Source organism: Engystomops pustulosus, chromosome 1, assembly GCF_040894005.1.
Source record: "Engystomops pustulosus chromosome 1, aEngPut4.maternal, whole genome shotgun sequence".
Lineage (NCBI taxonomy): Eukaryota > Metazoa > Chordata > Amphibia > Anura > Leptodactylidae > Engystomops > Engystomops pustulosus.
In genome coordinates this window covers 143,318,266-143,346,023 of record NC_092411.1, presented here as the reverse complement: position 1 = coordinate 143,346,023, position 27,758 = coordinate 143,318,266, and the positions used below count along the sequence as shown (strand labels likewise).

General features: G+C 41.6%; 1 protein-coding gene across 5 annotated transcripts in view; it reads left to right on the top strand.

Moving 5' to 3' along the window:
- Positions 1 to 27,758, top strand: part of GNE (glucosamine (UDP-N-acetyl)-2-epimerase/N-acetylmannosamine kinase) — a 32,031-nt gene extending 4,273 nt beyond the window's left edge. Inside the window, exons 1-13 of one of the 5 annotated variants that reach the window (XM_072155292.1) lie at positions 12,276 to 12,465; positions 13,774 to 13,859; positions 18,653 to 18,855; positions 19,355 to 19,806; positions 20,755 to 20,907; positions 21,097 to 21,309; positions 21,929 to 22,016; positions 22,298 to 22,508; positions 24,213 to 24,342; positions 24,427 to 24,648; positions 25,014 to 25,196; positions 25,427 to 25,543; positions 25,792 to 27,758. In XM_072155292.1, the coding sequence (XP_072011393.1) occupies positions 18,692 to 18,855; positions 19,355 to 19,806; positions 20,755 to 20,907; positions 21,097 to 21,309; positions 21,929 to 22,016; positions 22,298 to 22,508; positions 24,213 to 24,342; positions 24,427 to 24,648; positions 25,014 to 25,196; positions 25,427 to 25,543; positions 25,792 to 26,027 (2,169 nt within the window). In that variant the 5' untranslated portion in view covers positions 12,276 to 12,465; positions 13,774 to 13,859; positions 18,653 to 18,691 and the 3' untranslated portion in view covers positions 26,028 to 27,758. Of the gene's footprint in view, positions 1 to 12,275; positions 12,506 to 13,773; positions 13,860 to 18,652; positions 18,856 to 19,354; positions 19,807 to 20,754; positions 20,908 to 21,096; positions 21,310 to 21,928; positions 22,017 to 22,297; positions 22,509 to 24,212; positions 24,343 to 24,426; positions 24,649 to 25,013; positions 25,197 to 25,426; positions 25,544 to 25,791 lie in introns of those variants that run through there. The other 4 variants (XM_072155298.1, XM_072155283.1, XM_072155273.1 and 1 more) reach the window with 4 other exon arrangements.

The following is a 27,758-nucleotide window of genomic DNA, read 5'->3' as shown; positions in this document are numbered from 1 at the left end:
CGGCCGCAAATTTGCGGCCGCATTTACGGCCCTGCAGATGGCAGTGTGAATGAGCCCTTATTATAACCTATCATATGTTGTAAATCTGCTCCACAGACAGTTTGGGCCACATTCATCAGTGGCGCATGGTCTTCATGAATCTGGCGGACACTGCACTTGGGAAGTGTGTGCCACCTTTTTTGGTGCATCTTTAACATAGAGCGTGCAACACAATTCTGTCGAGTTACTGTAATAAATGTGGTGCATGGTCTGACTCTGCAGCACAACGCCCCTTTAGGTGCAGAATTGTCTGCCTTGTCAGACACAGTGCAGCCGCAACACAAAACTGGCGCAGATGCTTTATAAATACATGTGCAAGCTGTTCGCACATTCTTTTCAGTGCAATGTCAGACAGAAAACTGGCCTATATGTTGTTTTACAAGCACATCCAAACTGTAGGAAACTTCCTCATCTTTGGGTGTAACCCCAACGGAAGACATTCTACTTTTACAAACAAATTATATGTTACCACTACTCTCTGCTAAGAGAGGAAATTCAGTTGTTCATATTGCAAAAACATTTCAAATAGTAACTTAAAGTGAAAGTGTTAATGTAAGCATACGGTGGACTCTGATAAGAGGTGACCTAGTTTTTAGAGATGGTTGCTGGAGGGATTAGGAACTACAGAATTGGACAATTCTGCATTGTTTTACATGTGATTGTCACATGATGATTCTTATAGATAAGGGTTATACTGTGTTTTGGCTTGGTCATCAACCCCTGCCTTGCTGGAATTGAGATCTGATGTAAAACATGGAAACAGATTTTTTTATGTTTAATTTTGGATTTCCTGCTATAATACATATGCTAGGAAGTGCTCTAAAGTGCACCTGTCACTATATCTAGTACAAGAATGGGTCAGGAGCCTCTGTGCATTTTATGCTATATACCCAAGGACAAAGTGGACATAGACAAGAGCAAATTGCAGCTGATTACTCCCTGTCAGCACTTACATAATGAATTCTGCAGTCTACTCAACTATAGCATCATTGTATGTTTGTGCGTAGGGTCACATTGATTAGACTTCCATATGGCTGCATTAAGAAAACAGGCATCATATAGAACAGTCTGTAGTCATGAACAGAGAGAGTAAATGGGGTCTCGCATTATGGCCAGTGGGCTGCTACATAGAACAAACAACATAAAGTAGGTGTATGTTATTAACATGGCACCACCAGAAGGGCAGCTGCATGACGGTGCCCTCAACTATTGATTCTACCCACAAGAAGTGTTATTATATTTTTTGGGGAAATGCCACAAATGCTGTTGTCCAGTATATGGTGGAAAGATTACATTTATTATTTGAAAAGAGATCTGTGTAATCATAGCTTTGCCTATGTTAGTAGCTGCAGGACTGTGAAAATGTATTTATATTCCAGGATTGAAGCTGGACTTGTAAGATCTTATTATTGAACACACCAAAAACTCATAGAAGAAGGGAAGAGTCTCACACACACCAGTGCACTACAGTGCTCCATGTCCAGCTATGTATGGCTAAAACCGATGATAGATTTGCTTTAAAATGGAGAAAATAAAGGATCTGGTTACTCAATTTTATATTGGAACATTTTTTCTTTGAAATTTTTCTTTTCTTTGAGACCCTCTGACTCTCAACAATAGAGAGTGTCTAAATAGGAAAGACCATGGCAAAACAGGAATTGGAATTTATTCTGGTAAAAACCCAGCGAGCTAAAAATTTGGATAACCTTAGAGTAGACAGGCTAAAGATAAGCCAACTTATCATTCAGCATCAGCCTATGTGATAGGGGTTATAAGGCTGATCTTATATTTTAAGAGAAAGTGGAGATTAAGAGATTAAGTGCCTGCATGAGTTTAATCTCTAGATTTACTAAAAAGACTTAAGTGGTGGATGATGATGAGCTGTAAGAAGTAAGTACTTTAAAGAGAAAAACCATGATGAACAGCTCTACTAGTTATTTATCTATGGAGCAGATTTATCAGGGCGTGCCCTGAAATAGTTACAGTTCCTGTCATACAGGCAGAAATTGCTTTAATGCCAACTCCACACCAAGTGGGCATATGAAGTGGGCTGTATCAGGCTCCGGCACAATTCTAAACCAGGCAGGACCTGGCATACAGCACAGCTGGCCCCCGGATTTATCAGGAGGCAAAAGTCTATTTGTGAAATCCCCAGGAGTTCCCTATACCATATACAGCACCCACAACAGTTAGGGTTTTTTACCATAATGAAAGTGATTTGCAGCAAATTCTTGTTAGGTAGTTTACATACTTGTGCTATGTAAAGAATGTGGTGTACCTCCTTACCGGAGTCAGAGGAATTAGGAGGGTGTTGTTCAGGAAGACTTTTTAATGAAATATAATTATGCCAGTATTTTCATTTATTTAATGTGTCCTACGTGTGTCACAATGCGTAAGGAAGGAACAGGAAATAACTTATTAAACACCATACAGCACTAAAGTACATCATCCTCATTACTGTATAATACATAACACTCAGTAGACAGCCTGATACAAAAATCATTTTGCCTCTGAGGCCGGTGCCACACGCACAGTTTTGTTTGCGTTTTCATTGTAATGGATATGCAGAAGCCACTAAGCCTCATGTCAGATGAAGACACGAGGCTACCATGGCAACCCATGCGCCGCCATGCTTCCAGTGCCGCCGGCGACTTTGCTGGCGGCAAAGAAAAGCACCGAACGCGGTTGATAGCAATGGGTCTTTACTGCGATATGCAGCAAAGCCCATCTCTGCATGAAGAGGGCTCAGCCCGTTGGCCCTCTTCATACACCCTTCACAGCTCTGTGGCGGATATATCTGCCACGGAGCGTGAAGGGCTTAAACCTTCAGGATTTTTTTACGGACACGGAGACAAATCAGAGACACAATGAAGAATGCAACGGAGGCTGAACACCAACGCCAATGTGAAAGAGCCCTTAGGGTGAAGACACACATGGCGTTTTTGGGCCGTTTTTACTAAGTGCGTTTTCAGATCGTAAAAAACACATGTGCAAAAAACGCATCCGTTTTTTTAAAAACATGTGCGTTTTTGTCCGTTTTTAATTGCGCAAATTCGGAAAACCAAACAAAAACGCATGCAATCTTTTTACGATCTGAAAACGCACTTAGTAAAAACGGCCCAAAAACGCCGTGTGTGTCTTCACCCTAAGGCAGTCATATTTTATGCATGCTTTTTTTGACTGAAAAATTTACAGTTTTTTTTTTCAACGCATGCATAACAGAATAACATAGAATTGGATATATGTGCACTTTTTTGCATAGTGCGTGATAATAATAATTCTTTATTTATATAGCGCACACAGATTACGCAGCGCTGCACAAAGCAAATAGGTCCCTGTCTCCATGGGGCTCACAATCTAAACAACGCTTTACTAAGAGCGTTAGTGAAGGGGCAACCAACACTCTAAACTTCAGGAGGGCAAATTTTCATCAACTAAGGGAAGACCTTAAAGGCATAGACTGGGATAATGCTCTCAAAGACAAAAGCCCCCCCAAAAAATGGGACTTTTTCTCATATATTCTGAAAAAGTCCTGTGAGAAACACATACCTTATGGGAAAAAGCATAAAAGGAACAAGAAAAACCCTATGTGGCTAACTAGTCTTGTAAGGAAAGCAATAAGCGAGAAAGATAAAGCGTTTAAGGTGCTAAAACGTGAAGGTAGCGATGAGGCATTACAGGATTATAGAGAGAAAAATAAATCCTGTAAAAAACAGATAAAGGCCGCAAAAATAGAGACTGAAAGAAATATTGCCAGGGAGAGCAAAAATAATCCCAAATTATTTTTCAAGTATATAAATGATAAGAAACTAAAAACAGAGAGTGTGGGTCCCCTTAGAAATAACATGGGGGTCATGGTGGAAGGAGATGAGGAAAGGGCCAATCTACTGAATGTCGCCTTCTCAACTGTCTTTACCCAGGAAAATCCCCTGGTGGAAGACACAATGAGGAATAATGTAAATTCTTTTTATAATGTCAACAGTTTAACCCAGGAAGAGGTACGGCGCCGCCTCGCAACCACTAAGATAGATAAATCACCTGGGCCAGATGGCATACACCCCCGGGTTCTGCATGAATTATGTACCGTGATAGACAGACCGTTATTTTTAATATTTGAAGATTCACTGAGGACTGGTTATGTTCCACAGGAATGGCGCATAGCAAATGTGGTACCAATATACAAAAAAGGATCAAATAGCGATCCTGGAAACTACAGACCCGTAAGTCTAACTGCTGTGGTGGGGAAAATATTTGAGGGGTTTATTAGAGATGCTATCCTGGAGTATCTCACTGTGCACAACCTTATAACCCAGCGTCAGCATGGGTTTATGAGAGATCGGTCCTGTCAGACTAATCTGATTGGTTTCTACGAGGAGGTAAGTTCAAGACTGGATCTGGGGGACGCTGTGGATGTTGTATATCTGGACTTTTCAAAGGCATTTGACACCGTGCCACATAAAAGGTTGGTATATAAAATGAGACTGCTGGGAATAGGAGAAAATCTGTGTATCTGGGTAAGTAATTGGCTTAGTGATAGAAAACAGAGGGTGGTCATTAATGGCACATTCTCAGATTGGGTTGATGTTACCAGTGGAGTGCCACAGGGGTCAGTATTGGGGCCACTTCTTTTTAATATTTTTATTAATGACCTTGTAGTGGGTTTACACAGTCAAGTTTCAATATTTGCAGATGATACTAAGCTGTGTAAAGTAATAAATACTGAGGTCGATAGTTTAGCATTACAGAGGGATTTGTGGAAGCTTGAGGGATGGGCAGAGAAATGGTTGATGAGGTTTAATGTAGATAAATGTAAAGTTATGCACTTGGGCCATGGAAACAAAAAGTATAATTATGTTCTAAACGGTCAATTACTTAGTAAAACTGAAGCTGAAAAGGACTTGGGCGTATTGGTGGATGGTAAACTTAATTTTAGTGACCAGAGCCAGGCGGCTGCTGCTAAAGCAAATAAAATAATGGGATGTATCAAGAGAGGAATAGATTCTCATGATAAAGACATAATTCTGCCCTTATACAAATCCCTGGTCAGACCACACATGGAATATTGTGTACAGTTTTGGGCACCAGTATATAAAAAGGATATAGTAGAGCTGGAACGGGTGCAGAGGAGAGCAACCAGGATTATTAGGGGAATGGGGGGACTAGAATACAATGACAGATTACAAAATTTGGGATTATTCAGTTTAGAAAAAAGACGACTGAGGGGAGACCTCATTACAATGTACAAATACCTGAACGGACAGTACAAGGATCTCTCCAAAGATCTTTTTATACCTCGGCCTGTGACCAGGACAAGGGGGCATCCTCTACGCCTAGAGGAGAGGCGATTCTACCATCACCATAGACAAAGGTTCTTTACTGTAAGAGCAGTGAGACTATGGAACTCTCTGCCGCAGAAGGTTGTTATGGCCGACTCTATGGACATGTTCAAGAGAGGCCTGGATGACTTTCTGGAGAGAAAAAATATCACGGGTTATGGGGATAAAACATTTATTTAATTCTTGAAGGTTGGACTTGATGGACTTGCGTCTCCTTCCAGCCTTATATACTATGATACTATACTATGATACTATGAACCTACCAATATGTTTTGGAGTGTGGGAGGAAACCGGAGGACCCGGAGGAAACCCACGCACACATGGAGAGAATATACAAACCCTTTGCAGATGTTGACCTGGGTGGGACTAGACACCAGGACTCCAGCGCTGCAAGGCAGAAGTGCTTACCACTCAGCCACCGTGCTGCCCTGCATCACTCCAGTTTTATTAGGAAGGTATCCCCAAAGACACTGGCGAAGGTTTTCTACTATTCTGTAAGAAGTGGCAACACTCCTGTATTTCATGTGCAATCTGCTTCCACAAGTATTTAAGAAGTGACCCTTATGTGACGCTGCTGCACTATTCTTCACGCGACACAAATTTTGTCACTGAAATGGGCATTCTGGTGCACAGTCAGACCGTGCGCCATATGTGACATGCAAAGTCCGACAGAAGTGTGTCACGCCCCATATTAAAGGTGCACCAAAAAAAAAGTTGTTTCCCTCTGTCGGGGGAGTGCAGGGAGCACGAAATGAATGAAAAACGGACGGCACTACATACATTTATATACTACACAGGGCACATTTACTAAGCGCTTTGCACCAGCTTTCTGTCAGACTTTGCACAATCTTTCAGAAGCGTCTGCACCACCATTGTGTTGCATGCAACCCTTTTGTGGCACAGCTGCACTAGGCATCATGCAACACAAATAAAGGGAAGCTCCGGTGCCAGATTTATCATGCAAAGTTTGTTGCACACCCTATGTTAAAGGTGCACCACAAAAAAAGTTGTGCCAGTCGCACCAGTGCAGTGAGCACCAGAATCATGATATCTGGCGCACGTTTTCCATGAATCTGGCATGCACTACACTATACACAGGCAAACCTCATTAAGTGCAGTTTGTGCCACTCTTAGTAAATGTGCCCCATGTGCTTGAGCAAGTAAGCTTCACAATCCTTGAAATAGGCCTCTGATTGAGGCAGAAGAACTGATATGATTTTAAGTAGCTGGTATTCACTTCAAAGACATGAGTTAAATCCTTTCTAGGAATACATGACTGGGTTAAGCCTCTGGCTCTCTGTATTTAATTATAGGATACACATAAAGAAGACTTCTGCCTAGAAGCAGGGTTTCTTGTAGATGCTGCTGACCAAGTGCTGTAAAATGTATTCCAGGAAATTGTATAGGCTCCCATAACAGTCTGTAAAACCCCTGTACATTGCCTACCCACAGATGTATACAGTATACAGTACCTGCTAGTGGCACTAAGAGTGTCTGCACACATCATTTGTCATGTGGCAAATTCGCTTGAAAACCAGCATAAAATCTGCATCACATATGCACTTTTTATGCAGATTTGTGTTATTTCTAAATGCCTTATCTTCTACGAGGAGCTGTTCGCCGAACACACAGGCTAGGAGGAGTAATGTGGCTACTGGGGCGTGGAGTAGCCGCGCCGTGTAGCCTCATGCCCAGCTACTCCACGCCCCAGTAGCCGCATAACTAAATTTACATATTAAGGGAATAAAGTTTATTAAAAGTTAGCGGGGACGTGAGGATTATCTCTAAAAAAAAGCTATCCTCACGTCCCTTACATCCACCTACCACCCGATCTACCTTTATAGGTAGAATCGTGGTGGTAGGTGCCCTTTAAGCTTATAAGTAAAAGACTAGTGTCCTACCTACTCCTTGGGGAGTCTGAGAGGCAACCACAGACTGCAAGAAATGGGTAGGACGCTCAGTTTTTTGTGGTAGTATATTTGTGTTATTTCTATTGTATTTTTTATGAAGATTTACATGCATTTTTTCTGCACACTGATCTTGGGTCATTTCAAGCAAAAAAAAAATCTGCATCATTGTGTGGATCTAATGCAGATATTCACATGCCCATTGACTTCAATGTAAAAAAAATACATGAAAAAAATCACAAAATGATCTCAGATTTTTTTTCTGCATAGAGCAACAATTTCTCAAAGTAAAAAAAAATCGCCCATATTACTTTTTCAAAATCACATTCTTTAATTCTACTGTATTACCCTCCAGATTGTACGCTAAAAATCAGCACAGAATCCACAACACATGCAGGTAGCTTTTGACCTCCTGACAGCAGGAAGGGCCCATGATCCATAGCCCATAACAATGTGCTATGTGCCCTATAACACATTTGGGGGGCGGCATTTATAAAATGCCTCCGCTGGCGCTACAGCTTGCGTATCTACTAAGATGCTCCAGCCTCTTGGAAAATATGGGCACAAACTCCGACTATAGTAGAGCAGCTCTGGTAATGAACATACTGCTGATTCAGAAAAAGAGTGTTATTACAGGATATTGATTGGATTGGTAAAATTCCCAAGTCTTCTTGCTCATTAATGTGCAATGTTTATCACATGGTGAATCAATCATAAGTTAGTAAATTTATTATCACATGGTCATAAGTATTCAGCCCCTTTGCCCAGTATTGAGTAGAAGCTCCTTTTGAGCTAGAACATCCACACGTATTGTAAATAATGCAACAAGTTTTTCACACCTGGATTTGGGGATCCTCTGCCATTCTTCCTCACAGATCCTCTCTAGTTCCCTGAGGTTGGATGGTGAAGAGGATTTCATCCAGGATATCTGTGTGCTTGGCCACATTTATCTTTCCTTCAATTGCAACCAGTCATCCGGTCCCCGCAACCCCTAATGCATAATGCTGCCACCACCATGCTGGCATGTTGGGATTGTATTTGGCAGCTGATGAGCAGTGACTAGTTTTCTCCACACATACTGCTTAGAATTTACACCAATACGTTCAATCTTCGTCTCATCAGACCATAGAATCATATTTCTCATATTCTGGAGTCCTTCATGTGTTTTTTTGCAAACTGTATTCAGCTTTCATACGTCAAGCACTGAAGGGATGCCATAAAGCCCCGACTGCTGGAGGCTGCAGTGAAAGTTGATTTTGTGGAACTTTCTCCCTACTGCACTTGGTGCTCATCCACAGTGATCTTGGGGTGTTGTGCTGTTGTACAGACTCATAGTAGCTGTCTACAGAGGATTCCCCAGAGGAGACATCAGGCAGGGAATCGTAACCTGGGAGATATCACCATCTGTCCATGTATGGTGGCATACCCAGGCACAAATTCAATTAAATATTAAGGATTTGAACCCACAAACTTCACACTCCACCTGCCATAGAGATACAGGTCAGAGCCTCAATCCACTAGGCCAGTGGTAGTGCCACAGGTGCCATAGGTTGCACTCTGAACCCTTTCTGTGGGCACCGAGCACAGAATTTACCAGATAGGATTCAAGGCTTCCTTCTGTTCTCCAAGACAGCCTGGGAAGCGCCATACTCAGCGCTATTTTAAAGCGACACCTACTTGGCTGCCTTGGACTACAGGAGGAGCGAGAAGGTGTGGGCAGAGATGGATTATCTTTGGAGCTCCTGCTTTAGATGGCGGCGCCCCGCGGTTATTAGCGGTGGGGGTTTTATGCATTATGCCCGTGAGCCCTCTCCATACATCCCTTATACCTCTGCGCCGTAGAGCTACGGCTCAGAGCGTTAAGGGGTTAAGCATATAATAGAGTTAAATTCAATAAATAAAAATGTAGAAGACAAAAATAAGAGCTTATTCAGACAGACGTGTCTGCTGAGCATCTGCAAAAAATGTGGACGTGATATCTGTGTCTGTGTTCAGTCTACATTGTATCAGTTTTTTTCACATATGCAAAAAAAGTGATGGGTATCTAATCTAGTTTTTGCCCTCCCCAGTTGTTTTCCTAGCAACAATAGAAAAAAAACTAAGGGTGATGCCACACATGGCGTTCTTGGTCCGTTTTTCCCAATTATCTTAATAGATAGGTTGTAAGCAGCCAAACGCATGGTACATGGCCAAAAGCAGACTGAAAACAGATGTTTAAAAACGGACCAAAAACGCCAAGTGTGACATCACCCTTTGGGCACTGTGCCACGTTGCGTTTGCAAACGCAGACGCAGACAAAACCGCGCCCACCAGGGCAGTCTGCGGTCCGATCGCATCGGCGTTTCTATGGAAACCCCTGCGATCGGGTACGAGCCTCTGGTGTTTTGCGTTAAATTAATGCAAAACACCGGCGGCTCGTACCCGATCGCAGGCGTTTGCATAGAAAAGCCGATGCGATCGGACCGCGGACCGCCCCGGTGGGCGCGGTTTTGTCTGCGTCTGCAAACACAACGTGGGACAGCGCCCTTACAGGTATGTGCCTTTCCTAATCAAGTCAAATCAGTTTAATTAACCCCTTAACGCTCTGCGCCGTAGCTCTACGGCGCAGAGGTATAAGGGATGTATGAAGAGGGCTCACGGGCTGAGTCCTCTTCATACAAAGGTGGGGGTTTTTGCATATTGCACAAAACCCCCACCGCTAATAACCGCGGTCGGTGCTTGCACCGATCGCGGCTATTAACCCCTTCAACGCCGCCGGCAAAGGAGGGCGCCGCCATCTTTTTTCCGATCGCCACGCCCCCGAACGTCATCGGGGGGCGGCGATCGGTTGCCATGGTAGCCTCGTGTCTTCTTTTGACACGAGGCTATCTGGCAGCTGCAGATTCGTTACAATGAGCCAGTGGCTCATTGTAATGAATGTGCTGCAAAAATGCCATATATTGCAATACAGAAGTATTGCAGTATATGGTAGCAGCGATCTGACCATCTAGGGTTAATGTACCCTAGATGGTCTAAAAGATAGTGAAAAAAAAAATTAAAAAAAAAGTTTAAAAAATAAAAAAAATTAATAAAATATTAAAAGTTCAAATCACCCCCCTTTCCCTAGAACGGATATAAAACATAATAAACAGTAAAAATCACAAACATATTAGGTATCGCCGCGTCCCAAAATGCCCGATCTATCAAAATATTAAAACGGTTACGGCCGGCGGTGACCTCCGAGGCGGGAAATGGCGCCCAAATGTCCGAAATGCGACTTTTACACCTTTTTACATAACATAAAAAATGAAATAAAAAATGATCAAAATGTCGCACAGACCTCAAATTGGTAGCAATGAAAACGTCGCCTCATTTCGCAAAAAATGACCCCTCACACATCTCTGTGCGCCAAAGTATGAAAAAGTTATTAGCGTCAGAAGATGGCAAAATTTTTTTTTTCTTTTTTGTACACATTCGTTTAATTTTTGAAAATGTATTAAAACACAATAAAACCTATATAAATTTGGTATCACCGCGATCGCACCGAACCAAAGAATAAAGTAGGCATGTTATTTGGAGCGAAGAGTGAAAGTCGTAAAAACTGAGCCCACAAGAACGTGACGCACGTGCGGTTTTTTTTCAATTTTTCCACATTTGGAATTTTTTTTCAGCTTCGCAGTACACGGCATGTTAAAATAAATAACATTACGGGAAAGTAAAATTTGTTACGCACAAAATAAGCCCTCACACAGGTCTGTACACGGAAAAATGAAAAAGTTATGGATTTTTGAAGTTGGAGAGCGCGAAAAGAGCTGGAAAACCCTCCGTCCTTAAGGGGTTAATACAATTTACACAGCTGGACTCCAATGGAGTAGATCCATCTCCATGAGGGTCAAAAGGAAATGGACAGCATGTGAATTAGATATTAGTATCACAGCAAAGGGTCTGAGTACTGAATACATGATCATGTGATATTTCAGTTTTTGTTACATAATAAATTAGCAAAAATATCTACATTTTCTGTCAAGATGGGGTGCAGAGTGTACTTTAATGAGCAACAAATGGCTGCAATTCAACAAAGAGTTCAAAATTTAAAAGGGACTGAATACTTTCTATACTCAATGTAGGTCACTGCAGGTTAACCACAGACAACCCACCTCCATCTACCCTAAAAGAAAAACATTGTTTCCCACGGAAGCCAATCACATTGTAGAATTCAATTCTAACTTCTAGCTCTGGTAAAATAAAAACTGTGTTTTGATTGGTTCCTATAGGTAACAAAGTTTCTCTTTGTTATAAAAATCGGATTGATGGGGTCAGACATTCTTTCTAATTTATGAAGTAGTAGGTCAGGCATGTGTCATGCAGCCCCAGGATACCTAGAGTTGGGGGCCCCCTTCTCACAAATTGGTGGAGCAATAGGTTTAAGTATGGGTCCTGCTACTCCAATCAATAGTATGGGGAAATAGTGTTCAGCAATTGCCAAGCACAGCGCTCTGCTACCTCTAGTGAAGGTCAAAGCTAGCTGAGCATTGTGCTGTGCAATTTTCAACTCTCCCATAATATTGATTGGAGCACTCTCCGGAATTTTGGGGGTGCCAGGAATCTGACCCTCACAACCATCTTGTAACAGTAAAACTAGGTCCAAACCCCTATAACGGTTTTTGCTTTCAGGCACAGCAGCTTCTAGTTAGGCCACAGTCGTCATGTAAGGCGTCTTGCCAAGTGTGAACACGGTTCTACGATGCAGGGTCCACTCCCTGCACATATTTTTGTTTTCTTAGTTTCGTTAGAATCCAGTAATGTGCCCTTCAGCAATGAAAGGGTAAATGACTGTTGCTGCCTGTGCTCGGGAGTCATAGCTACATTGTGTGGAGTTGAGGAAGCGTGAAGCAGCACCGCAGGGGGCATAGCGGCAGAAATCCAGAGCAAATATTTGTACTGAGGGCAGCCGGGTATCTGAGAGGAATAGCGCACACACCGTCACTGCGGAGCCACGCCCACACCAGCTAGGCCGCTCATGAGCTCGTAGGCACGCCTTTTGCGTAGCTAGAATGTCTGCACCGCCCACTTCCCATTGGAACCACGCCCCTCAGCCCTCGTCGTTCTGATGAATTTCAATCCCGTTTGCCTTGCCGCAGCCTATTACGTGAACGCGCATTATCTATGTGGCGTCTGCTGACCGGGCGTTGAACACCCCTCAGGTAAATAACCGTGACGTGACCCGGCTCGGAGCTATAATGGGTATGTCTGCCAGTACCACCTGGGGGGAGGGGGAGTAAGCGGCTGATATGGTTCTAAGTAGAGACCGTGAACGCTGGCATATGCTTTGCATAGGGATGTTGCACATTAGTTATGTGTCTGTCTTTTGGGAAATGGGGAAATAAAGTGGAGAATTTTGGAGTTTTCCAGAGTTCAAGGCCTCTTTCGGCCCTCATAGTATAATAGAGGGGGAGACACGTATTATGGGTTAGTGTATAGTACCACATGTTGTCAGTATTATTGCTATGCTCTAATTATGGCTTGGCATACCAGGCAGCCCTATGGACAGATGTGTGAAGCCTGGCATTCTCCTTTCAGATATAAGGCTAGTGAATGTGTGCCAGTGTATGCCTATGGTGCTGGGTGCCCTGACACGGGCCTTCTCCCCTCTCTTCTCACATATTACGGTTTACACATAGTTTTTGCCATACGTTGTACATACATTGCTGGCATATCCTTACAAGAGATGGCACAGATGTATCGCTCTGTATGCTTACACAGTGGGGTACATCACCCGGTGACTCCTCCAACCCCCTAAATTCGCCAATTGGCTGCTGCCGATGTGGGGGGTGTTTCCCCAGAAATGTTACTGTCCTTATATGGATGGTGACATCACCGGAATCCACCCTCCTGCTGAGCAACATATCCTCTCAGCAGAGGCTCGGGACGCTGCACCCGCTCCCCATAGGTACTTGCTGCCTCCGCTGATCGTATTATGGGGCTCAGCAGGATGGAAAGATGGCGTTTTTTTCACGTGCATGCGCAGGCTGCTCTGGTAATCTGTATGACGCTGACGCAGGTAGCCAAGCACGTACTCGGCTATATGCGCCAGTGCCATAGAGATCTGAATTTCCCCACTTTCTAATTGATAGGGTCACTTTCCCACTTTTGAGGTTGAGCATTCTTTCGCTCTGTCCATACTTTCATTCATTTTGCGCTGTCCATACTTTCATTCATTTTGTGCTGTCCATACTTTCATTCATTTTGCGCTGTCCATACTTTCATTCATTTTGCGCTGTCCATACTTTCATTCATTTTGCGCTGTCCATTCTTTCATTCATTTTGCGCTGTCCATTCTTTCATTCATTTTGCGCTGTCCATTCTTTCATTCATTTTGCGCTGTCCATTCTTTCATTCATTTTGCGCTGTCCATTCTTTCATTCATTTTGCGCTGTCCATTCTTTCATTCATTTTGCGCTGTCCATTCTTTCATTCATTTGTCTTCTCCTCAATCCCTTCTCCTCACTCAGGGAGCAGCGGAGAGGATACAGTGACTCTTGCTATTTGAACTACTCCCACCTCCTGGACTCTCTATACGCTGCTGACCGGGAGCCAGGTAATGTAAAATAGTCATTTAAAAGAGTCTGCTGAGATAACTCTACACAGACCTTACTGAGTCGGCCTCAGACCATTGCTGCTTATGGTCACATACCTGCATATTGTCTGGACACATCGGGAGGAATTCCAACATGCAACGACATATCCAACTCTATAAAAGTCTCTGCAAGTTTTTTTTTTTTTTTCTTACTCCTCAATCTTTTTCAAAGCAAATCTCCAATCTTACCATAGATTGACAATGAAATAATAATAATAATTAGGTATACAACTGTGTAAGTATATTATTGTCCATTTACAACAAATATTACAACAAGCTATGGGCAACCGCAAATATTTTAATATATTTTCTAGTCTTGACACGATCTTCTGGGAAATTCCTAGTTGGGAAACACTATTAAATCTGAGAAAATGGCACAGAGCTGTTTTTCCTGAGTGTGTATGTTAGTTGGATCAGGGACCATTCGGTATGAGAAATAAAAGGGGAAATAATTTTGTAATAAATAATAATTTAATTTTCTTTTGTAATTGTAAGGTTTATGTAGTCCTTGACATCCCACTTATTTCCCTTGACCCAGTGTTCCCATACAATGCTCCATGTAGCTTCTACTAAAAGGTCTGATGATTGCTGTGCATTTCCATTGTTGCGTTACTGTTTACACACTTTCCTAAGTGTACAGAAGTCTGTCAAGCCTTTTTTTTTTTTTTTTTTTACAGCCCGAGGGCTTCTGTTATTAGTGGAGGACCATGTATCTAAACCAAGTTCACAGAAAAACCCTATACCTGCAGTCTGAGACTTTAAACTATTTTTCTGTATACAGGAGTTTGGAGAGATGTAGGAATGAAATGCTTAGCTCCTCCTCTGCTGTAGGGCTCCAACACATAGACCAGTGATGGCAAACCTTTTAGAGCCCGAGTGCCCAAACTTTAGCCAAAAGCCACTTATTTATCGCAAAGTACCAGCACAGCAATATAAGTAGTAATTTATTTCTCCTTGTTCTTTGACAACTTTCAATTGTTCAGCCTCCTAAAGACACCAACGCAGTTGAAAAGGAGGAGGGCAAATTGCCTTTCATTGTTGGAAGATTCTGTAGGAAGATTCTTTGAGTCCTGTCTGGTGAACTTCATGCTGGGGTGATGACCTGGGTGCCCACAGAGAGGGCTCCGAGTGCCACCTCTGGCACCCGTGCCATAGGTTCGCCACCACTGACATAGACAATCGACTGCTCCGGTATGTGGATGCCCCATGTATGGAAATTGGATGTTAAGGAGGATATCTACATTCACTTGTTACTTAACAGAGCTGTGCTGCTACACTCAGAGGGGCTGTGCAGCCCTCTGTTCACGCTGGTCTGTAATATTCTGAGGCCTCTACTCTCAGCATTGGTCCCCCTGCAGTGATGGCATAACAGACATCCCTGCATGATTCACTGGCCTCAGCAGCTCTGTGGGGTGGTCAGTGATTCACATGTGCCCATGTAGGGGTGGTAGTGAGAAGTGTTGAGTCATTTCTTTTACGTCCTTTCCTGGTTTTGGCAGAAGGCAACATCAATATGTAGATTGAGGGAAGTCGTCTTGCAAAGTTAAATTAAAAGGGGTCCCAGCTCCCAAATTGCCCCACAGGTAGAAATAGCATTATGTAGGATATATTTGCCTGTTTCTTAGATATCTATCAATTCAAGGAAAATTTAGGGGGTCATTTATCTTATTTTATTTTCTCTTATATTTGTGACTTTTGGTGCATTTGAAGATGTACATAAATTTGCACTTTTCCACTAGCCTAGAAAACTTCGCCGCAACAGAGTTTTTCAGTGTTGCATCTGAGAATATCCAAATGTGGTAATAAAGTCACAATTTTTGTGCAAATAAACTCCAGAGGAGGAGAAAGATTAGACTGGGTTGCAGAAGTTTTTTTTTTTTTTTTTTAAAGTTGCAAAAAAACAGACTCGCTTGCCAGATATATTACCCTCTTTTATATATATATATATAGATATATATATCTCAAGTAAGTCCATAGATAAATGAGCCCCCTTATTTTTAATTGTCTTGGTGCATCAGGAATTTGGCTACATGTGCTGGTACACCTGTTTTCTTCTTTCTGCAGAGCCCAGTACCACTCAGTACTTCCCATATGGTCATATCATTACAGAGAAGGTCTTGTAAAGTACATAAAGTTACCAGGCGAACCCTTTGGGGGTCATTTATTTGTAAATGTATCTGTGGCACTTTTTTATAACGTGAACACCTGAATTGCAAAGTTAAATCACACGCGAAAGATGCGAAATTGATGGTTAAAAAAGTTGCCCAAAAAATTGCATAAAAACAAAAATAGCACAAACTGCAAAAAAGAGGGAAAGGAATATGAAAAATCCCCCCCCCCAGTGCTCCAAAAAATCACTAATAAAAATATAAAATATCTCTTACCTGCAAAGCTTAAAGTATCTTAAGGGGCCTACACTAGACCCCCCCCCCCCTTGGATATGCATTTATGATTATTGGGGAATTTGGATAGCTGGTTAGTGCTTTCCTGGTCCCCCTTAGTGAACTCTTTTCAATCTAACAAACTTTGCTGTTTGCTTTAGCGCTGTTTGTTTGGTTAGTTGGGCTACCTTTGATGTGGGAAGTGAATGCTCCAGTTGCTAAACGTTAAATATTTGGCTAGAAAGTTTTGTTTGACATGGTTGTTGGTTTTTCAGAAATGGATAATTATAGGTTGCTCCTGAATACACGCATTAAGGGTTCATTCACATGGCCGTCTGCGGGGACGTACATGCGGCCTTAGATTTGCGGCCGCATGTACGTCCCCATAGACGGCAATAAGGAGAATCTGTTTCAAGTCCCTGTTTATTTGTTGCGGTGGGAATGGAGGTTCAATATAATGCAAAAACATAGGGGCACATTTACTTACCCGTCCTTGGCACGTTCCCCGAAGTGTGTTGTCCGACGAGAATGAACTTTGTCGCGATTCACTAACATCGTGCACCCTATTTCCTGCATTTGTCGCTTCCCGCTCAGGTCCAACAGAATTCACCTTCTGCTTCTTGGTGTATGTAAGCGCCTTAGATGCGACACAATTTAAATGTTAGATCCCGCGCTGAGTCAGAATCAGTCAGATTGTCTGACGGCACACCCCCATGATTTCTGTTGCATGAAAGCCAATGCAGCTGCGCCAAAATCACATCGCATGCGACCTAAACACCTGTCCCAGCGTTGCAAATCCCGAAAACGCCGGGAAGTCCGACGGAAATGCGATCCGCGGACCCTTAGTAAATGGAGGCCTCTGGTCCCATTCAGAAGGCTGCGAGGAGTAGAGGTCCTTGTGATAGATCCACGTCATGGACTGAACATGGATGGACCTGCTGTACTAAACTTACATCAGCATCACAAATCAGTGGCACTGAGGCACATTCATCGATAGATGAACTCCAGGCGCTCTTTAAAGCCGTGTCTTTTGCACATAGGATTTATTAAAGTGGCTTAAGCTTGATAAATGTGGTTCTTGTTCATAATTTTTCCTAGGCTACTGAAGGTCTGGAGTGGTTTTATGCCTACACAAATCACAGCAGCATGACAAATCTTTCAATAAGTCATTACTTCATGGAAAATATCTTTCTGGATTATAGATGGGTGTGCGTAATTATAAAGCCACAAATTAAGCAACATTAAGATGATGATTCTCATGGGCCCAAGTCTAAACCTTATATAAACATATGGGTGTGGGTTCTAAAGATCAGAGTTTCATTCATGACTGATACCAGTGTAATCTCATGAATCACTGAGGATATAAGTAAACATTGGTGTTGTTTTTATCTATAACCATAACGGTATATTCTGGGGGGAATTTGTTAAAGGGGTATACACATAAAAAAAAGTTCTCAAATTTTAATCCCCCCCCAGTGATATTTACACAATAAAGCTCACTTTAACCCCCTTACTTTACAGTTTTATTACTGTTATAGCTCCTATCACTCCCTAGGCTGGTCAGTGTAAAATCCCTGAGTGTGGGCGGGGACTCTCTAACCAGACACTTCATGATTCCTCTAGTTCATTGTAGGATTGCACTGATAACAGAATTTTGAATGCGATATGATACCCAGAAAAGCATTGCAATACTCGATACCGATACAATACTTTTAAGAAAAGAAGAAATGTATTATCTGAATCTTCAGAAATGCAATGCAAACATCTGGGAGCATAGCTCAGGCTGATCCCATTTCCATTGAAACAAATGCAATGGGTAAGGCCCGTTCCACACTTGCGAGTGATGCAATGAACTCGCAGCACACTCGCAGTGCGTGCTGCCTCCATCTCCCGGCTTGAACGCTGCAAACCAGGACTGAACTCAGCATGTCGGTTCAGTCCCGGTTTGCAGCGTTCGGGCTGGGAGATGCAGGCAACACGTGTTTCATAGTAGCAAGATAACCAAACTAGTAGAAGTGCTGGATCAAATGCATTTTCTGGGCACCACTGGTCCACATTGACCAATATTTTACCAGTCACGATAGCACAGGATAGGACGATAGCACGTTAGCAGTGCTGCACTCCTTTGTCCAGCATTCTATATACAAATCGGTGATTAGTTCAAGCCTATGGGAAGATGTACACATCAGTTTTCCATTAATACTGAACACTGTATCTGAATATAAAAGCAGATATTTGCATAACCCTTTATGATGCTGAAGTTTGTTCCCATGCAATATTTTTGACAAATATAGAATACACAATGCAAAAGTAAGTTAAAATGGTAATAATTGGAGTTTTTAAACCCAACCTCTGCTTTATTATATTTTGTAGGCACTCTACTTTGAAAACTTGTCAAGGCGGAAAGTAGCCATGGAGAAGGACACAAACCAAAGGAAACTTCGAGTATGTGTGGCTACCTGCAACAGAGCAGATTACTCCAAGCTGGCGCCTATTATGTTTGGAATCAAAGCCGAATCCGCTTACTTTGAGCTTAGTGTAGTGGTTATTGGATCGCATCTGATTGATGACTATGGGTAAGTTGTGTGCTGTGCGTTAGGACTCCAGCATTAGTTACCTTTCTTACTGAGACCAAAGCTTGGATACATGGATAAAATTAACCAAATAAGTGTTTGACACTTTTGAAACACTTCGGGAATTCTCATGGTCTAAATTATGTTACTTACTGTTCTCCAAAACATTTTGGCACGTTCAGGGAGCTTCCTGTGACAGGCCATAACAAGAATCTGTATATAGCCATTTGAAGGCCATTATTCAGTCCCTAGCGGCTATGATAACCCATTGGGAGCATAAGATTGATCCATGAAAATCCTTGAAAAAACTTTTTTTTTTAGTTTTTCACAGATGATTTTGGCCATGTTTGTCTGCATGTAGCCTAACAGTGATGTTTTTCTTGTTTATTCAGCTATAATACTTGTCAGAGAAGACACCATAGGGAAACATGTTGTGTGTTTGATTTAAAGTATATTTTTAAGTTGTTAACTATGTTTTTGCCCTGTCATTTTCTTTGTTTAGCAATACCTATCGTATGATTGAACAGGATGACTTTGACATCCAAGCAAGGTTACACACCATTGTGAGAGGAGAGGATGAAGCTGCTATGGTGGAGTCTGTAGGACTTGCTTTAGTCAAATTGCCAGATGTTCTAAACCGCTTGAAGCCAGACATCATTATAGTCCATGGCGATAGATTTGATGCGTTGGCCTTGGCTACAAGTGCTGCACTTATGAACATCCGGATTCTGCACATAGAAGGAGGTGAAGTCAGTGGAACGATTGATGACTCCATCAGACATGCCATCACTAAACTGTCTCATTACCATGTCTGCTGTACCCGGAGTGCAGAACAGCACCTCATTGCCATGTGTGAGGACCATGACCGCATCCTTCTGGCTGGATGCCCCTCTTATGACAAGCTACTTAATGTAAAAAACAAGGACTACATGGGTGTTATGAAAGCATGGCTTGGTAAGTGTATCGACAATATATATATGCACACAATCTGCTGTAATCTCATTATTTATATCTTTAATGTTTTACAACTAATGCCTTGTTCAGAGTGTAACAAAAAATAAGTAGATACGTGAATGTCTCTTTTTAATACTGTTTTTAACCAAACATTAACACACACACACAAAATACATGGGGTAAAGTGGCCAACCCCTTTAAGCGGTAACAGTAAGCTTATACAGGCAGTCCCCGGGTTGCATACAAGATAGGTTCCATAGGTTTGTTCTGAAGTCAAATTTGTATGCAAGTCGAAACTGTATATTTTATAATTGTAGATGCAGACAGAATGTTTGTTTTTTGCCCCAGTGACAATTGGAGTTTTAATATTTTTTTGCTGTATTTGGACCAGGGATTATCAATAAAGCTTCATTACAGACACCTTACAGGGGACAATAGTAAAGTAGGGGACCGCCTGTACTGACTATTGTTAGGCAATAACAACAGACTCCTTCATCACAGCCGACTGCAACATTTCACAGAAAACAGCTGGGCTCAAGGCATATTGTCTACTGGGCAGCTCCCCTGCAGCATGAAAGTTTTATGGGTCTCGCTTTGTTTAGTAAACCTTAGCAGCAGTCTTTTTCATTACGATGAACTATATCATTTTGTCTATGGTCACAATTTCTTTGGCAAGTTTTAGAAGAGTACATTAAAGGCTAGTTACTGCAGCCATCTTATGAGGGGATTTACCTGCTCGACGTGTGATACAAACTAGGGATAGATGCTGCAAGTTTGGATCCTCGGCCTAGGGTTAGGCCAAGATACTTGTCTGTAATATGCACCCATAACACTGGCTTACCTCCCTAAGTCTATCATTTGGTCTTCACTTTTTTTCCACATTATCAGGATATTAAGTTAGTGACATAAGAGTGTACAAAAACATTTCCCCTTTGTCATTCTTCACAGGTGATGATGTGAAACCTGAGGAATACATTGTAGCTCTGCAGCACCCTGTTACCACAGATATTAAACATTCAGTGAAAATGTTTGAGTTCACTTTAGATGCCCTTATTTCTTTCAATAAGCGAACATTGGTCCTGTTCCCAAACATTGATGCAGGTGAGATGCTGCTTACTGCTCATGACATTTGAACTGTCACACCCCCCCCCCCCTGACTCGCCACATGCTGATGGCAGGGAAAAATGGCCTTCCTGTTGACAAGGTTCCCTTTAATATAAACCATTGACATTGGGGTTGAGTTATAACTTGTTCTTCAGTGGTTGACTAATGCATTTCTGCCTGTAACAGGAAGTAAAGAAATGGTGAGAGTCATGAGGAAGAAAGGAGTGGAGCACCATCCCAACTTTAGGGCAGTAAAGCATGTCCCATTTGAGCAGTTCATCCAGTTAGTCGCACATGCAGGATGCATGATTGGGAACAGCAGCTGCGGTGTGCGTGAAGCGGGAGCTTTTGGAACACCAGTCATTAATTTGGGAACACGTCAGACCGGCAGAGAAACTGGTGAGAACATAGTGAATTCTATTAAAAATAAACCAGCAATGAACAAAATTGCAATGCTGCCCACAAAAAAGTGGAGCACTTGATTGTAAATCTACCACAAGCATCTTCTTTTTGATTCCACAAAATATATGTGATGATTAGTTGCCATTCATTTATTTCAGGTTTTGTTCCTTTTTTTTTGCCTTGCTCCATTATGGCAGATCTTTGATCTGTAGCTACAGAGTCTAGGACACATCCATCTAATCATTGGTTCCCTTGTAGCTCCTCTGTTTGGCTACAGTGTGTGAACAAGATTATCAGAAGTCGTATATCAAGGGTAAAATGACTGTAGTACAATCTGAAACTGACTTTAATAAGTGCATTTAAAAAAAAAGTTTCCTCATCAGCTGACTAAGTAACTATAACATTTCTAAGAGCAGTAACCTACTGACACATTTTAAATTGCCTGGTGAGGATCCAGAAAGCTGCATTTTGAACAAGGGTCTGTCGTACCCCCATGTACCCTGAAATGAAGAGAGCAGCCAATCGTGCCATCGAAATGAAATTATGGGTGTATAACTTGTATGCCACTGGAGAACCCCTTTAAATTTTTTTTTTTTCCTGACCTTTCTAAATGTAGGTGAAAATGTGCTTCACGTCCGTGATGCCGATACAGAGAATAAAATAATTCATGCACTTCAGCTCCAGTTTGGAAAACGATATCCTTGGTAAGTGTGATACCAGCTGAGAACCAAGGAAAACCACTTTAATTGTATTTTATTTATAGTATGGAGCTTTTTCTGTGAGAGCTCTATGTTGTGCCATATCTTCTAATAATGTACAGACAACTGCGACACTCTCTAGTCAGTGCTACAAATATACGACTGAATAAGGACACACCTTCTTGACAAAGGTTGTCACATTATTACTAAATCTCTTAGAGGGATTCAACACAATATATTTAGTAGAAGTGAACAGGTCACTGAGCAAATTTATTTCTCGTTCACAGCTCAAAAATCTATGGAGATGGCAATTCTGTTCCAAGAATTGTGAAGTTTCTCAAATCAATCAGTTTGTCAGAACCTCTTCAAAAGAAGTTTTGCTTTCCTCCAGTAAAAGAAAGTATCTCTCAAGATATTGATCACATTTTGGAAACCCTTAGTGCATTGGCTGTTGATCTGGGAGGAACAAACCTAAGAATAGCAATTGTCAGCATGAAGGTACATTCTTTTATTTTTATGTAAAGTGCTGCGGAATTTGACGCTACATAAAGATTATTATTATATCTTTTACAATGTGCGGTTTCTTCGCTTAGGGGGGGGTACATTTCTTTTGTGTATATTATTATAATGCAGTTAGCTTACCCCAGCAAAAAGCAAAATTTTAGGACAATTCAGAATTATAGTAGCTGTCGATTCATAAATATTCAAATGTGAAAGATTTGAGGTTTTTTTTATTTTTTTTTTTAATACAGAATTCTGTTGTGAGGATTTTCTCTAAAAGCCTCGGCAGTATTCAAGTTCATTACAAGTCTAATGTAATAGTATTCAGAAATGTATGAGGAACACATACTCTATGTAGGGCTAGTAGAAATGAGCAATTTTTCCTTTAAAATAATTAACGTAACATTACATAAATAAAATTATTTATAAAGGAACCCTACCACTACGGATCTACCTATTAAGGTTCATCCGGATGTAGGTGCATCTAACGTATGTGAGGATAGCCCTTTAGGGCTAATCCTATACTCTCTTCGATCTTTTCTAATCTTTAATCAGGGTAATATGCAAATTTTTTAAAGAGGCTACTGGGACGTGGAGTTGCCCGGAGCTGAGGCTACATGACCTGGCTACTCCAACCCCCAGTAGCCTTGATGATCCTCCTAACCAGACATCTTCAGAGCGCAGCTACAAGGAGCTAGAGTTCTGCGCAAAATGCAGTCCAGTGGCTGCGCGATCTCCACTCCAAAGCCAGAGCTACTGCGCATGTGCAGAACTCCGGCTTCGTGGGCTAGTGCGTGCAGCTACTTGTAGCAGCGTGCTGAAGATGTCTGGTTAGGAGGATCAAAGAGGTTATTGGGGCGTGGAGTAGCTGTGATGTGTAGCCCCTGCTCTGGCTACTCCATGCCCCAATAGCCTCTTTAGAAAATGTGCATATTACCCTGATTTAAAGATTAGAAAAGAACGAGGGGAGTAAAGGATCCTTACATACGTTAGATTCACTTAGATCCATAGATCCGTAGTGGTAGGTTTCCTTTAAGTAATTGGGATTGTTAGGAACCCTAGAATATTTCTGTAATGAGAAGCGGTCGGCCAATCATAGCAATCATTGATGCAATGTGACGTTCTTGTCAGTTTTAACCAATAATGGCTCTTAAATCTGTGCCTCAGTGGCCTCTATAGTATGTGGTGGCCTGCATTGTCAGATGCTATCTATAGTTACAGCTACCAAGTTGTAGTTGTACAGAGCTTTATATATTGTATCATGTTTTATGAAACCTTAAAGGAAACCTACCACTTGTAGTGGCAGGTTTCCGATGGAAATACCGGGCACCAGCTCAGGGTGAGCTGGTGCCGGAGCTTATTTTAGTTAGTGTTTTAAACCGCGGTATCGCGGTTTAAAACACTTTTTAAACGCTATAGCCGGCGCAGGCAGGTACGCGCTCGGCGCTTACCGTGCGCGCGGCTACATAGGAAGTGAATGAGAGCTGCGTGCACGGTAAGCGCCGAGCGCGTACCTGCCTGCGCCGGCTATAGCGTTTAAAAAGTGTTTTAAACCGCGATACCGCGGTTTAAAACACTAACTAAAATAAGCTCCGGCACCAGCTCACCCTGAGCTGGTGCCCGGTATTGCCATCGGAAACCTGCCACTTCAAGTGGTAGGTTTCCTTTAACCTTAAATTTTTTTTTTTTTTTTTTTGTAAGGGGGAAATCATAAAGAAGTATGCCCAACCCAATCCTAAAACCTATGAGGACAGAATTGAATTGATTCTGAAGATGTGTGTTGAAGCAGCATCAGAAGCTGTCAGTCTGAACTGTAGAATACTTGGTGTGGGTATGTGCCTGTGATTTTTCTTCTCTTTCTCTGATAAGTTGATCAATCTATTAATCATTTCTACAAAATCTTACATCATAATAGGTATTTCCACCGGTGGACGGGTTAACCCGCACGAAGGTGTGGTGCTTCATTCTACTAAGTTGATTCAGGAGTGGAGCTCAGTTGACCTGAGGACTCCCCTATCAGACACCCTTCATCTGCCTGTATGGGTAGATAATGATGGAAATTGTGCTGCCTTGGCTGAGAGGAAGTTTGGTCAGGGAAAAGGAATAGAAGACTTTGTCACAGTTATTACTGGGACAGGTATGTATCAAAGTGCTTGGAAAGCTCTATAACTTCTGTATTCTTTTATTCTGCATGCAGTTTCTCTGACAACTGTACTGAGCCCACAACTGTAAACCCCTAACATTCATTTATCATTCAATAGCCATTTTTTAATTATGTTATTACTCAACTTTCATATGGATTTAATATTGGAGAATGAAATGTCCTGAAAAGTGTTTTCTAGGATTCAAATATTAATTATTATCTGTGAGGATAGGTGGGGTCCTGCTCCATAGTTGTTGCCACTATCGGAAGTGATCCATTCCTAGATGTAGACTTGCTGTCTCCTCTAAAGACTTCATTGCACAACCGTTCCCCCACAATGTACTGCTTTTCTGTTTCAGGTATCGGAGGAGGAGTGATCCACCACAATGAACTTGTACATGGCAGCTCGTTTTGTGCTGGTGAGCTTGGACATATCATGGTGTCTTTTGATGGACCTGAATGTATGTGTGGCAGCCATGGCTGCATAGAAGCATATGCATCAGGAATTGCCTTGCAGAGAGAGGCAAAAAGACTGCATGATGGTGAGTTCAGCAAATTTCCTTTAGATTTTCTGTTTGTCACTAGGTGGCAGTGAAACCACAGCCATTCCACTATAGTTACTATATAGCCTACAATCATCATAGGCTGCATCATCCTGTGTAATACTAGGCATTTAGCCTGCACATTTGTATCTCCTAATTTTCACTTTGTGTTTAATGTACATAGGTTTTAAGCTGATATTGTGTAACCCCTTGTTATCTCTGTTATTCAGAGGACCTGCTGTTAGTAGAAGATATGTCGCTGAAGAATGATGAATCTGTTACAGCCGTTCATCTCATCCAAGCAGCAAAACTTGGAAACTCCAAAGCCAGCAATATTTTGAAGACAGGTATTTAACTAATGTATAAATATGTACTAATGTATAAAAATCCCTAAATTGCTCAATAAGGCATTGCATTACTTCAAGTGCCTACTCATATGCAGGTTGTTAGGTGATGTGTGACTTATCTGGTATTGAATATATTTATTAACCCTATACCTTAACGTACACATTACTGATGTTTGCTCTTGCTTTCAGTAATTTAGCATATAAAATATTGCTAATCTGTTCCTTTATACCTCTTTTTCTATGAACAGCTGGGACTGCACTTGGTATTGGGATTGTGAACATCCTGCACACCATTAACCCATCGTTAGTGATACTCTCTGGAGTCCTAGCAAATCAGTATGTAAATCCAGTGAAAGAAGTAATACGCCAAAGAGGTTTGGCCTCAGTCCAGGACGTGGCTGTTGTGGTATCCAACTTATCTGACCCAGCACTCCTGGGAGCGGCAAGTATGGTGCTGGACTATACCACACGTAGGACATACTAGACCATAATGGAGTGGTTCACAGCCAGAAAGAAGACTGCAAGGCCAGGTTTTGTGCCTAAACGAAGGTGGCATATGTTTTCTAATATAGGCCACTTTTGTCTGAAGTTGTTTTTCTTATCATCTTATGTATATATCTGATTGTTTTCATAAGAGACGCCTTGCCCTCATCTGCTTCAAGTAAAAGGTGGACATTGCAAAAGGAGCCTTTTACACATTGAAGAATTTAAAGCAGACCAGATATCATTGTCCAAGCAGTGGCTTCACTTGTTTCATGTTACATTCCCTATGTGTTTAGGGAGTTGTATATGTCTAATCCTTTTTTGCAATTTTAATCATTTATGAATGTCAAAAATTTATTTCAAATGTAAAAAATCTGATTTAAGAAAAAACTGTCACCATGAAGTGCAGTCAACAGGTAGCATGTGACAGTGCAGAAAGAGCTGAGAAGACTGATTAAATAGTTTTCTGTTCTTTCTATGTCCAGAGTGAATGATTGACAGCCTTCCCTGTATCTGTATATCCTGACATTGTCAGTCACGTATAGGACCTCCCACCCTTCTAGGGGGCTCATGGCCACCCAAACCCCCCCCACTAAATTTTATACTTGGAAGGACCGTCACCCTTGAACATCTGTTCCTGCTCTCAATACACATGTACTGAGAGCCATTTCGGGTCCTTTTGAAGCTCTTCTAAAGTTCCTCAAATTGCAGATAGAAAGCAGACAGACCGCAACCTCCATTCCCAAGAAGTCTGATTCTAGTTCCATATGTAGGAAGTGAATTCCAGACTTGTGGGGTCATAATATTCATACAGCCCAGGGCCCATGGCAGTCTTATTACGTCCCTGGGATCACCACCATGACTGCACACTATAGAACAGAGAGAATTAAGTGTTTATGATACAAGTTTTCCTATATAATTATTTCAATCCGCTCTCCCACTCTAAAACATGCTGTCTACAAATTAGACTGTGTTGCACTATAAAAAGGCCTGAATTTGGCTGTATGCAGACAGCTGTCCATGCACAGCCACATTTGCATCAGCCATGCAAAGCTGTTCCCAGCCTTCAGGCTTTTACAGCATATTATATGGATGTTCCATACATGACTTTTGTCCCCCGTCTGTATTCTATTTTTATGTTTAACAGTGCTTATAAAGGAAAACACTTTTTACAAGTGTTTTTTCTAAGTTCACCAGAACTTAGGTGTACAAAGATACAACATGTTTTATATAATGCTGTAAATCTATGTAATTTGTGAGTTTTTTTTATAAATGCAGCTAAGACTGAGAATGTTCTAGAAACTTTTAGCGCTGCACTTGAATCCTTATACTGTTATAAGTAATTACATAAGTAATGCCAATGATCATAGAGGTAATTCCATTTTTATCATGATGGATTCAATATTGTTTTTATAACTATACGTATGTACCTAACTATATTGTTTTAAATGTTGCTCTCTATTGCATCTGAAGTTGAAAACAAAGCAACGTTGCACAAAGTCTGTATTACCGTATTACACAATTATTATTTTTTTTGTAGCTGTTGCTATGTACAACTGTTTGTGCCGGACATCAAGTAGTGCTTATGACTTCAGGGTCAGGCTACACAGGGCCTGTCTGTAATTGACATTAATGGTGGTCTACATGTCTGTATTCACCAAATTAATCAAACCATTGCAAAGTTGCTTTAAAAAAAAAAAAAAAAAAAAAAAGTTCCAAAGATCAAACCTTG